We start from the raw sequence: 11,995 nt of genomic DNA, 5'->3' as shown, positions 1-11,995 counted from the left end.
TATATATATATGTATATACATTCAATAAAACCTTATTGTCAATACCTTGCTGTTGAAAAAGATGATTTCAATTTCAGAACAAATGAAACTTTCAGATTATTTACCCTGATAATAAGTAACCTTTTGTTTCCTGTTTGGTAAATCCAAATCCATTTGGTTTTAATAAGTTCAGATTAGCAAGAGATCACTCTATTAAATGTGATATTATTTATTTGTTTTGTTGTGTTTTCACTAAAAATTAGGCATTTATATGAGAGAAGTCTGGAGGGGTTCACCTAGCAACCTATTCATGTAGGGTCCTCCTGTAATACATTCTCTTCTTAGAATTAAAGTATCGTCACCCTTCAAGGATAAACTAAATGCTTTATGAACATGGACTTTAAAAGTTTCCTACTAAATAAGATGTATAAATATCAAAGTAAATTACCTAAATGGATACGGCACTGGAGAATAGTATGGATAGTGCAGACTGAGAGGGGAACTAGGTACTGCATACATGACCCTGACGAGTTGAGGGCCAGACAGTGCTGGTACAGGAGCAATGAGGGCACCAACTGGCAGTGACATTCTCAATCCTTCATGAATAACACTCAACCTGACTGGAAAAGGGAGGGCTGCCTCTGGGGTCTGTACTAGCAATGGTTGTCTCAATATCACTCGCACTGCTGGAGTAGCATCCTAGATCACAGAAAGAGAAAATAAGCAATTTTGCTGAATAATTTAATATATCAATGGCTTTCTTCACAGTAGTACTGCATACATTCCCACTAACTTTAGAAAAAACAAAATTAAAGGTTCTCTCTTATATCAACAGATTTCAATTTTGTAACTAAATCTGTTAAGTCAAATAATCGATTAAAAAGTTGTAATTTTCCAAAAAGAGAGAACCTTTAATTGTGTTTTTCCTAAAGTTAATGGAAATGTACTTAGCACTACTGTGAAGTAAGCCATCAATATTATAGGTATTAATACATTGAGCCATAAAATAAAAATAATAGACTTAACATGTAAATTAAGGCAGCTCTGAGGATAAAAATTATAAACTACTATAATTTTAATACTATAAACTGTTTATGAAGTAATGTCATGAGAATTAAGTGGTTTTTGGTTATTTTTTAATTTATTTATTCAAATTATTAGATTTAGGACATTTTTCCTTAAAATAACTACTTGAAATGAACCAATATAAAAATAATATCATAACAAATAACTTAAAATAACAAAACCTGAAATTATTCTAAAGATACTTACAACTTACTAGAAATTATAATTTATTTCTTAAAACAATATAAAATTTTACCTTAAATGAAATTTGTTAAAAACAAATTTTTTGCCATCTTAGATAGGGAACCATCTTATCGTAACTCTACTCTCAAATCAGCAACTCTCTTTGTCGCTATACTTTGGTAATGAAAAACACAAAACATCAATGAATTCTGAAATCATCAGTGGCCTAATTTGTTAATAGTTGCTTTGTACCCATATGTCTGGTTCTCAGTATCTCAACCAAATAAAAAATTCTTAGGTAGCCATCTAAGAAGAGATCAAAGAATCTAGCCATCGGTCAAACCTTTGAATTGATAAATTCAGGACTGTAGATGGTCCAGATGTTGTCAAAATTTAAATTCTTTTTAAATAGAAATTAAACTTTTAATTGTGAGCTAATGTTCATTCTTTAGCTTTTCTTCATTCAGAAAGCCCAGCAAAGTGTTGGTTTATTTGCTTACCACACCACCGACCATCTTCTTAACTTAGGATGTCGTAGTTGAAGACACAACGAAACCAAACCGTTCTGCCCCAAAGGACCATCCTGATTCCAGATGTTATTTACTTTGTATCAAATACTCACCAAGCTGTAGGAATTGTAGCTACAGGTGACCAGTGGCTGTGACCTGGAGACAGCGCTGATGTGGACATTGGAGAAGAGAGCCAGCTGATTATTGGGGACTAGCACCAGAGGGACTTCAGCGAGGGCCCTAGCTGCAGATAGGGGTCGCTCCCCTACCAGGGCCAGAGGCAACCGCCCGTCCGCCATCGCAAGGCCAACCATCATCTGTAACTGTAATAAATGAATTAGATTAAAAGTTAGAGGCTAAATAAAGTATTTCATATTAAGACAATGTAGGTTTTGATACTGTGTCCTGAAACGTGGATTTAACTACTCCAATCGTTGCTACAATGTGTTGGACGCTTCAGCCTCTTTTATTGGCTACATCTTCATTCGGATGAATATATATATATCTTAAGAATGGATATCACTATTCGTTTGAACTCTGGATGAAATATTATTAATGATGCATAACAATAGACTAATGTCTAGACTGGGCAAAGTCATTTTTTGAGATGGCTGCTTCTTTATTTTAGAAATATAATGGGTCTTGTGATTTGATAAAAATTCGGTGTAAAGTTGAGGATTAATGTAAAAATGATGCAGTATTGATTTTATAAAATTCTATTCCCCATGGTTAAATGTATTTTCCTTGCAACACAAATATTTCCAAAATTCCAAAACAGTTCGTTCGGTTCATTCCAAAATATAATCAATATGTTTTAAAACTGAATAAAGTTTTTCTAGATATTTAATAATGGGAGAGGGGCAAGGTCACCTGTCAACTTTTTTTAAAAGGAATTCTATATAACATTTAATATCAAATCAGAAACATCCTATTTCGAATTCAAGGATCCTGGATTCTCATAGTTTCAGAAAACTGATCCTGAACATAAAGTGCCCAATTAAAGTACTGCTATCGATTCCTGGATACTATACCTGTGCCGTATCTTCAATTTTAAGATTAATATTATGTTTGATCCATGTAGAACTGATTATATTAATTTAAAAACGTATTTTTTACTTAAACTCATGACAAATTTGGAAGGATAAAGTAAAATGGCCATTCCTATCAAATTATCTTTATGCTTAGTCGATGCATGTTCTACAATCGTTGGAGCGAGAGTGTCTTGTTCAGAACGTCATATGTTCAATTCCCATTCAAGGCAGTTAAAGTTTATGCCTCGGTGGTCTCAAACAATATACTTTGATATACTCACTCTAGTCAGTACGATGCAACCTCAAAGTAGCCGTCAGGGGTTGGCAATTGCTGGACTAGTTCCTGCCTTTACCATTACCAGTATCATAATTATCCTTTAAAAGAAGTAAAAAATTTGGTCAGAGAGAACACAAAATTTTATATGGAGACTAATTCACTTGTGTATAGGGTTTTCCTCTGTAATGTGCCGAATCCCTAAAAAGAAAGTGCCCCTACGGCTTACTGAAAAAAAATCAGGAAAGGAAGAAGGTAATAGATGCATGAGAGAATATGTTTTGGCGAGTACATCCATTCTGAATCGCAGGAAAACAACTGGCTGAAGGCAGCCTGTAAGAATAAGATTTAAAAGGAAAGGTCAGGACAAAACCGTGAGTAGAGTGAGGTGGCTTAACACCGAAGATAACATTGCTAATAGCACATTAACAACATGTTAATAACATTTTTCACAATTTTACCCAGCGAAACCTCAGTGTCATTTAGTGCTGATGATATTTTTTTCTAATGACATTTTTTGTTTACACCGATTCATAGTAAATGTTTATAGCATTTAACTACTAACCGGCTAAAATAGTATTTAGTTAGAGACAATGCTAATAACATTTTACTTTTGACCTGGATAAGCAATAGGCATCATAATGTTTATAATAACAGCATTATCTTTTTCCTAGTAACATTTCGGTGTTAACGTACCTGAAGTGGAGAAGTCTATCACCAACGTGCATGGGAAAAACTTTTTTCAGCGTTTTCTGAAGAGTTAGTAAAGATGGTTTGTATTAATTTTATCAGATGATTGAGAAATTCTTTAGGCCCTTTAGGTTTTTGGGATATAAACAAAAAATTGTATTTAGTCATAAATAAGCGTACATAAAATACTTGGTAATAAATGAAACCTTCCCTTTGATTTGATAGACACAAAAAAATGGGTTACAGACTCTGAAATAATACTGAAAGGCAGACTATAATTGGCAAAACAAACGAACGTATATTTAGTTCTATTGTTTTTGACTTGGGCTAATTGGAGGGGAAACATAACTCAAGAGGCCATGAATACGAAATAGGACGGAATTATTCCGGGAGGTCATGGCGTCAATGGCAAGGAAGAAGAACCGATCGACGAAGATTGGCACAACAGAATAACCAATCCGACAAACTGAATCAATAGGGCAATTACATATTTATGAGAGCAATAGATGGGTTGGCAAAGCTAGTGGGACGGCCTGAGTCGGCGGTCGGTGGGCGCTGGCTTTCTCCGCGTAGGTCGCTCTTCGGACTCCACTGGAGTTGTATCCCTCTCCAGATCTTGAAGCGGCCAGCCAAAGCTTGTCTCAAAACAATGATGGTTTATCTTCTAACATCTCCTCTTGTCAGCTAGAGCCACAAATAAAATTTATGAGTATTGAATCACCTTCCTTCCAAAAACTCCTTAATTTCAGTTTACAATACAAACAAAACTAAAATCTCTCAATTTATAGCAGTTTCATAACCCTTAGTATAGTTTTGGGGGTTTCCTAGATATATAGTATGTATGTGTGTTTCTGTGCTATGTTATGGTATGTAAGTGTGTGTGGGTTTTTGTGTGCGTTTGTTTGTGCACATATAGATTTGAACCTACATATTACGAACAACTATTTTACCATTTTCTCTATGTGAAGAATTTATAAACATCTCGGAAAAAATAATTCGCCTTGATGCAAAGAATTTCCGCAATATTAACGTAGAAGTAGAGAAAGGGACCTATATATAATCCATTGTACACATATCCTCTTCAGTAAAATGAATGGAAGGGCCTGGAGATTAATGGAGACCGTCTTTGCTCCCGCTACTTCTCGGTCAGTTTTGTCTACTTTTTTATAAAATGAAATACGTTTTGTTTATATGTAGTAGAAGTGCGCTGTACGTTGTCGTGTCTAATTATGTCTGACAAATGGTGAAGTATATTAAGCGTAGAGGCAACAAAACAGATTACTTAGCTTTACATAAATATTTATATTCCTAATTTCAGTGTATAACTAATATATATTGATCTACAATATTAGTATTATTTATTGTACTACTTCACAATATATAGGAACACCATTAATTTTTTTTTTTTTAAATAAGTACTTGTGCATTCGATGTGTATTTATTATTTACCATGTGATGCATTTTAATAGTTTTAACGTGGTTACATTCGACACAATTCTGTATATAACTATATACGTACATTATACTACATAAACATAAAATCTAAGAATGCTCGCTTTACATCTTTTTTCGTTATAGAGTGCATCTAGGGATGACGATCACTACATGATAAAATGGTACATTTTACCTAATTGCAATTAAGTGCCTTCTACTCATTGTAGATAGTAGAGAACTACAAACGGCACGGGACAAACCGGCATGGTAGAAATCGTGCACTAAAGTTCTTCCGGATCGTACTACGGCATAAAACCCGACAGGTTTTTTCCGGCTCGCTTGAGTTCTCATTTTGTGCAAGAGGCCTAACTCTGCTGTCAGGCAATGAGAATAAAAAAAAATCCTAATGCGAGTTTTAATAGGTTACTTTCTTTCCAGTTCAGAAGCTCCAACCTTTGAAATTACTGAGCCATCAGGAGTATGTGTAAATAATTTCCTCGAAGAATGCCCAAAACTTAGTTTGAAATTAATTTCCTTCCGTCAAAATTGAGTTGTAGGAAGGCAAATCTTTATGTAAATGAAGTTGATTTAAGAGAAGTGCCATTTGCGATTCTCAACTCTTTTATTCCACTTCTGTTTTTGTTTTGTTTATCGCAGAATTACGCACATTCACAACCTCACAAAACTAACAACCAGATCACCGATTTCAATGAAACATTTTTTGGTGATACTAGTTCAAAAAATATTAGACACGAGAATTGTTTCCATAGGAGCTTAGAAAAAAAATATATTTTATGTAATTTTAGAAATTTTTTATTTATCGTATTCAAATTTTCCTCTGCATGTATTTATAGGTTATTACATACATTTTTTTTTTTGTAGTAGAATGAGAAAAAGTTTGTTTATTGCATTAAATGAGTTTATTTATATAAAAAATTAAAGTAGACCAAGATAATTCTTTTCAGGAATGAGTATTTTTTTTTAGGTATTTTAAAGCCCTTAGTACGAATTTTGATATTAATCAAGAATTAGGAATTTTTTGAGGATATATTTTTCTTTTTTTCTGCCGATGTCTCGAATTTCTGAAATAAATTCATAATTCCTCAGAATATTAACCAAATCAAAAGTAACTACAACTGCTTAAATCTTTTAGATTTTTAATCTGAGAAAAAGCAGTTACAACCCAAGAACAAGTTTTGAAACATTTTATTTTATATCTCCGGTTCTAACTTGTTTATGGAGAAACAATATGTATAATGCAGTTTAGACAGTTATAAACGCTTACCAAGTTTTGAACAGATTAGTGACATCGTCTTGAAGTTTTAGTAATAGTAGAAAAATTACTTCTTTTATAGAAGGCCAAAAAGTATTTTGCCCAGAAAAACCTATTCAGATACGTTTTTTGCGTCCTCAAAAACACGCAAATACGAATTTTCACTAAAAAAATTAATGTTTAACCTGTCCCATTTCGCAATGTCAGTTAGTTACGAAGCCTTCTCTCGTTAAAAAAATTAAAATCTGTACCTCTACAACCCATGAAGGGTTATGGGTGCAGTACTTTACTACGTTACTAGACCAACGGTTGTGCATGGAGGTGATTTGGTCAGAATCAATCGAACGCCAGATTTTTACCCAATTCATGAGGCCGGGTGGACCCCAGGAGACCTCCAGAACCCACAGGGTTGACTCACGACTACAGTGTAACAGATAACAATCCCTTGTTGGATGGTGGAAAATTTGTATGTGAATGAACTGGACTTGTCTTGGATTTTTTTTCCACCCCATAATGTTTCACAGTTAATTAATGAAACAATCAATTTTCATCTATTTAAAAAAAATAATGAAGGTAAAATACCACACTAGTGCTTTTTTTTTAATTTAAGTTCGGTATGGTTTTTTAGCTTATTAAATTCAACTCTGTTCGTATGAAGCATTTCCCTAAATCAAATAAAAATTATTCTTTTACATACTTTAACTATATTACAAAATTATAGAAAATATTATTTCCTCTTAGGAATAAATATTATCTAAAAATAAAATTATACTCGCACTGAATATATTAGGTGTCTATAAATTGTATTTAATATTCAAGAACTGTTTTTCCTGCCATATTTCAAGATCAAGAACATCGTCAGGAATAGGTTTTGTTGTTATGGCAGCTTAAAATCCATAAACTTCAATTTATTACTACAGAATGTGTAAACGGAATCACCAATTCCTTTTTGTTGAGGAAGGAAGCCTAACAGGCCGAGGGTGCCGCTCACGCTGACAAAACGTCACTGTGCCTTCACAATACTAAAAGCCATCGATAAGGAAAGGTCTAATCGATTCTAAAATAAGTCTTTCCGGATCCTGATCCGGTCAAGTAGTTTCTTCTTTTTTATGAACTCAGGCCAGATCCTCTTGACTTCTTTTTTTAAACTGGTTTATCATCAGATCCCGTTCTTTCTTTTTTGAAAAGCGTTCTGTTGTCTTTCATCGATATCTGATTCACTTACCTTCTATTTGATATCGATTATAATTTTTTCATTATTGGTTTTTATAGATAGTCGAAAAATAATAAAACCTTCGTAAGTTATTACCTTAAATAGACGATCAGTACAAAGGTGAAGTTACATGCCAGTAAATTTTGCTGTCTGGTATTGTTCCATTTTGACGTTTTCGCAATCTCAAAAATCTTTTCTGAAACTTATTAATTAAAAATTCTAAACGAACAACAGACTTCATTGTAATTGGAAATTAGCTGATAGCTTGTGTCTACAACAATAATACTCTCAGAAATTATATATGCCACTATTGGCCCAAAGGAATCAATGGCTTTTAAAAGTACTTTGTGGTACATTTTCAAAGATTTTTCTCGACCTATTCCTCTATGGCCAAAGAATGTTCTTCTCGGTTGTAATTTCACTTTCTTCCATTTCATCTTACCGTATTAAACTCTGTTTTCTGTTTTTTATTTTACGTTCCATTCCCGATGCCATAACCATCTGATATTTTCGTTTTGCGATTGCATTATCTTAACTATGACAAACCAACCTTAACTCTTTCTCCTTTTGATTTCATAGCTACTCTTCTCCACAGCAACTCTCATTATTTTATGTGGTCTGGCATTATGAACCATGTCTTAGGAGACGTGAATACAAAAATTTTTTTTTTAAATATTTATTTATTGCTATTTAGAACTGTACATTATAATACATTTAGTAAATCTGATCTAAGTTAAATTGGAGTGTTACAGGCGTGTAGAGAAACTACCCATTGGTAGCACTCTAATGACATTTTACATTAGCTGGTCTCGTGGCCATCTTCTTTTCAGGAGCCTCGGAGGATTTTCAGGAATGGAAGAGGATGCAAGATTAGAAACTAGGGGGATTGAGTGGCTAGAGAGTTTATAATGAAAGGAGTGATATCTGGTTCGGGCTAGATCAGTTACATAGGGAACATTAAGGTCTTTATGTATGATTTTATTTGTGACAAAGTAATGAGCATTGAGGATTTTACGAAGGATTTTGGATTGTAAGGATTGAATACGAGAGGAATTCGAAGGTTTAGTGGAGCCCCAAAGCCCAACTCCATATGTCCAGATTGGCCTTATTACAGTGATGTAGATCAGTCTTGAATAAAAATGAACTATAATCTCTCTCTATGTTGTAATCTCTTAAATCTACGAAATATTTCCGAGCGACAGGTGATAGGAGCAAGAATTTCTTTGGTCTTTTTACATCCTTGTTTATTCCTTTCTGTAACGCTAATAGATGTTCCTCCACCATCGATGATCCTCTGTATCCATTGTTATCTGCATCTTGTTGATTATTCATGTAAGCTTACTAAAAAGGATATAGTAATTTGACCTCTTAATGTGAACTCAATACAATTTCTCTGACAATATAGAAGAATGGTTTTAAAAAAAAAAAACTGAACTGAATCTTTTTTAGGTCCGTTTTGCCAGATTTTTGTATGGAGATCAAAGTGTGATGGTCTGTCATCAATAACGATACCTAATAAATACTGTTGTAGTTTTCCAGAGAATGCTACTTTTTTAGTTATTTGATTATCTTTATAAAAACAGTCTGTTCTTCCACAATTCTGGTGATCCTTGTGTTCGGTACTTAACAAAGAATTATGTTTCTTCAACAACACCTATAAATATGGATGATATCAGAATCAAGCCCTACCATCAGGTTTTTCTAAAAATCCAATGCAGGACACTTTCAGGAATCTGCCAATTACCCAGGAAACTTTCTCAGAAATATTTCAAATATTTTGGAGTTTAACTCATTGTAAACAGTTCAACAACTTATTACTTCTAATTATATATCAGTCAACAAGATTTGAAACATTTCTGGACATGTCCTTATTGGGTACCATACGAGACACCATACGGGTGTGGTTTTGTAAACACTCCAAGGACTAATGTTAACAAGTTATACTAATTACTATGTAGGTTATTAATGGCTTCGCAGACATCCAAATAATGTTCTCCAGTGGCTGTTTATCGAACCCTACCCTTGTACGGGATCTCATATATTCCAGCCAGCCATTGCCAAGTACTGTTCTCACCTCTATAATTTATTTGTTCCAATGGCGTGCCTGAGGCACAAGGTAACACATAACGAAAGCCAATTTCTTTGTCTCAGAAATCCAATATTGCCTTATCATTTTGAGGACCTACCTCCATCTTACCTTCAGGTACTGTGCTCATGGGCCGCATTCTTCCGCATGAGATAATCACCTGATCTGTCAAACGGATCGGTTTGAAAATTAATAGTGTATCCTTAGCTTTTGACAGATAGATTGTAACAGACACACCGAAGTTGTGCTGTTTTTTTATTTTCCAGTCTTATTTGGCTGTAGCACTTTTTATGTTCTTGGTCTCTGTGAACTTGACGCTCATGGTCAGAATACTTGAAATCTTAGGCATAATAATAATTATGAGGAAAATTGACCGAGTACTTTTTGAATTCTATCCTGCTGTTAAAAACATTATTTTTTGGGGAAAAAATGTCAGCTATGTCACAATAAGTAATGAAATGTAACGGAACAGAATGAGAAGAGTGATCCTATAAGCTTGATCCTTTGTTGTAATTTAATTTTAGGTTATTGAGTAACCTTTTCTTATATTGACTTTCGATAACTCCAAAAACTCGAATTTTACCAGTATTCCTTCATCAGATATTAACAAGCTGAGAGAAAAGATAACGGATTTTTTTTAATTCAATAACAACAACGCCAACGATCAAGACAAAAGATTACTATTCTGTACATAGAGGTTTTTTGTCTAGAAAGTTTTGTCATTTTGCATTTACATATTTTAGAGGGAGCCTAGCTAAACACGAACTTTATATTTTACATTACTTGTTCTCCTGAAATAAAAAAAATAATAATAAACGGTTTGTGAAAGTCCAGCGTATCAAAACAAATGTAACTGTAACTCATGTGGGCGCATATTATTGCCTGACCCGCCCCCATATCTCCGTTAAGCTTATCTCAATTTTAATATCTTAACTAATTGGGAATAAATTTTAGAGCTGTTAAATCGAGCTTCATTATAACTTTTGTTATGAATAAGATCCGAGTGATTTTCTTAGTTTTGTAAACATTAACTTTTTGTTAGTAAAGCGATATTTGGAATCATTTACAGACATCGTGTGGCTTTGTAGCTTGGATAGAAGCATCTGTTCTTAATAAATGGGATCAAGTCAAATGTGTACGAGCAAGGGATCGCGGTGGAATGTTTCAGTTTCATTCGGAAACATAAAAACAATTTATTTGTTTCCTTTTTTTGTCTTTCTTAAAACTGATGTGCTATAATAACCTGAAATTTCTTTTAGATTAAATGAAGGATGAGCAAATCACCTAAAAATTTTATAGCAGTGATAATATTCTTTGTCCAATCCGCTTGTGGGTATGCACAAGTCGAAATTATGAAAAGGAATATAGTCTAGCAAATGGGAACAATAAATTGATCTCGGAAGCTTTAGAGAAGTTCTGAAAATTGCACAATGTTCTGTTTTTTTTTATTAATGATATTAAATTTTCACATTACCTTAAATGTTTCTGCCGAGACTCCTTTTTGGGTCTTAATTATTCTGAACTACACTCTGTCTCATAATCTCTACTTATCCTCGCTTCAAAACGGTCAAAAACAAAAATTTCATTAGGATAAATAAACCTGTAGGCAATTAATAATGAATTAAGAAACCTAAGGTGAGGTGCTTCACATCAGAAAGCTTCGACAATGCCTGTTCATACAGGTTATAGCACAAAAGCCCAAGAGGATAAAAAAAGTAGTTATTTCACCCCACTTTTTTATTACTTTAATGAAAACTACGTATAATTACTAGTCGAAATTGATGAATCTGTCAAGCATAGCTACCTATGGGGAATAATAAATGGCTGCTGTTTCAAAACGTTAAAAAAAATTAATTTTTCATTCGGAGCTCTATATCATTGAAACTACGCACAATAGAAAACCCAAAAGAACTCATTTAAAGTAGAGTAAATTTTCTAGAATATGAGCTATTTACGTTCAATAATATTCGAGACATAGCTTATTAAAGCAAAATTTCATTAAAAATATGTGTTGAAAGATCAGTAGTAAGTGAATTTTGTTTGAGAAATCTACAACTCAAAAACCATTTGATGTCTATTCTCAAATTCTCAAAGCTAGTTTAATGGACTGTAAAGTATTTTACAACTTTTATTTTTCATGATATATGCTAAAATAAAGTGATTTATAGTTGTTCGAACAAATTTGCATGTGCAAAATTTATATTTATATACGAATATCATAAAAACTACTATCCCTAGAAAGATGTATCTTATTACCC

At 33.3% G+C, this 11,995-nt stretch overlaps 1 protein-coding gene across 1 annotated transcript in view; it reads right to left on the bottom strand.

Moving 5' to 3' along the window:
• Positions 1-11,995, bottom strand: part of LOC106687424 (uncharacterized) — a 64,777-nt gene that overhangs the window by 1,956 nt on the left and 50,826 nt on the right. The window contains exons 3-4 of the mRNA XM_014431304.1: positions 1,850-2,059; positions 428-678 (exon numbers count right to left, since the gene is read on the bottom strand). Coding sequence (XP_014286790.1) covers positions 428-678; positions 1,850-2,059 — 461 coding nt within the window. The remainder of the gene's footprint in view (positions 1-427; positions 679-1,849; positions 2,060-11,995) is intronic.

The sequence above is a fragment of the Halyomorpha halys genome, unplaced genomic scaffold (assembly GCF_000696795.3).
Source record: "Halyomorpha halys isolate HHAL.00 unplaced genomic scaffold, Hhal_1.1 Scaffold962.1, whole genome shotgun sequence".
In the NCBI taxonomy this organism is placed as follows: Eukaryota; Metazoa; Arthropoda; class Insecta; order Hemiptera; family Pentatomidae; genus Halyomorpha; species Halyomorpha halys.
This window is presented reverse-complemented; position numbering and strand designations above follow the sequence as displayed.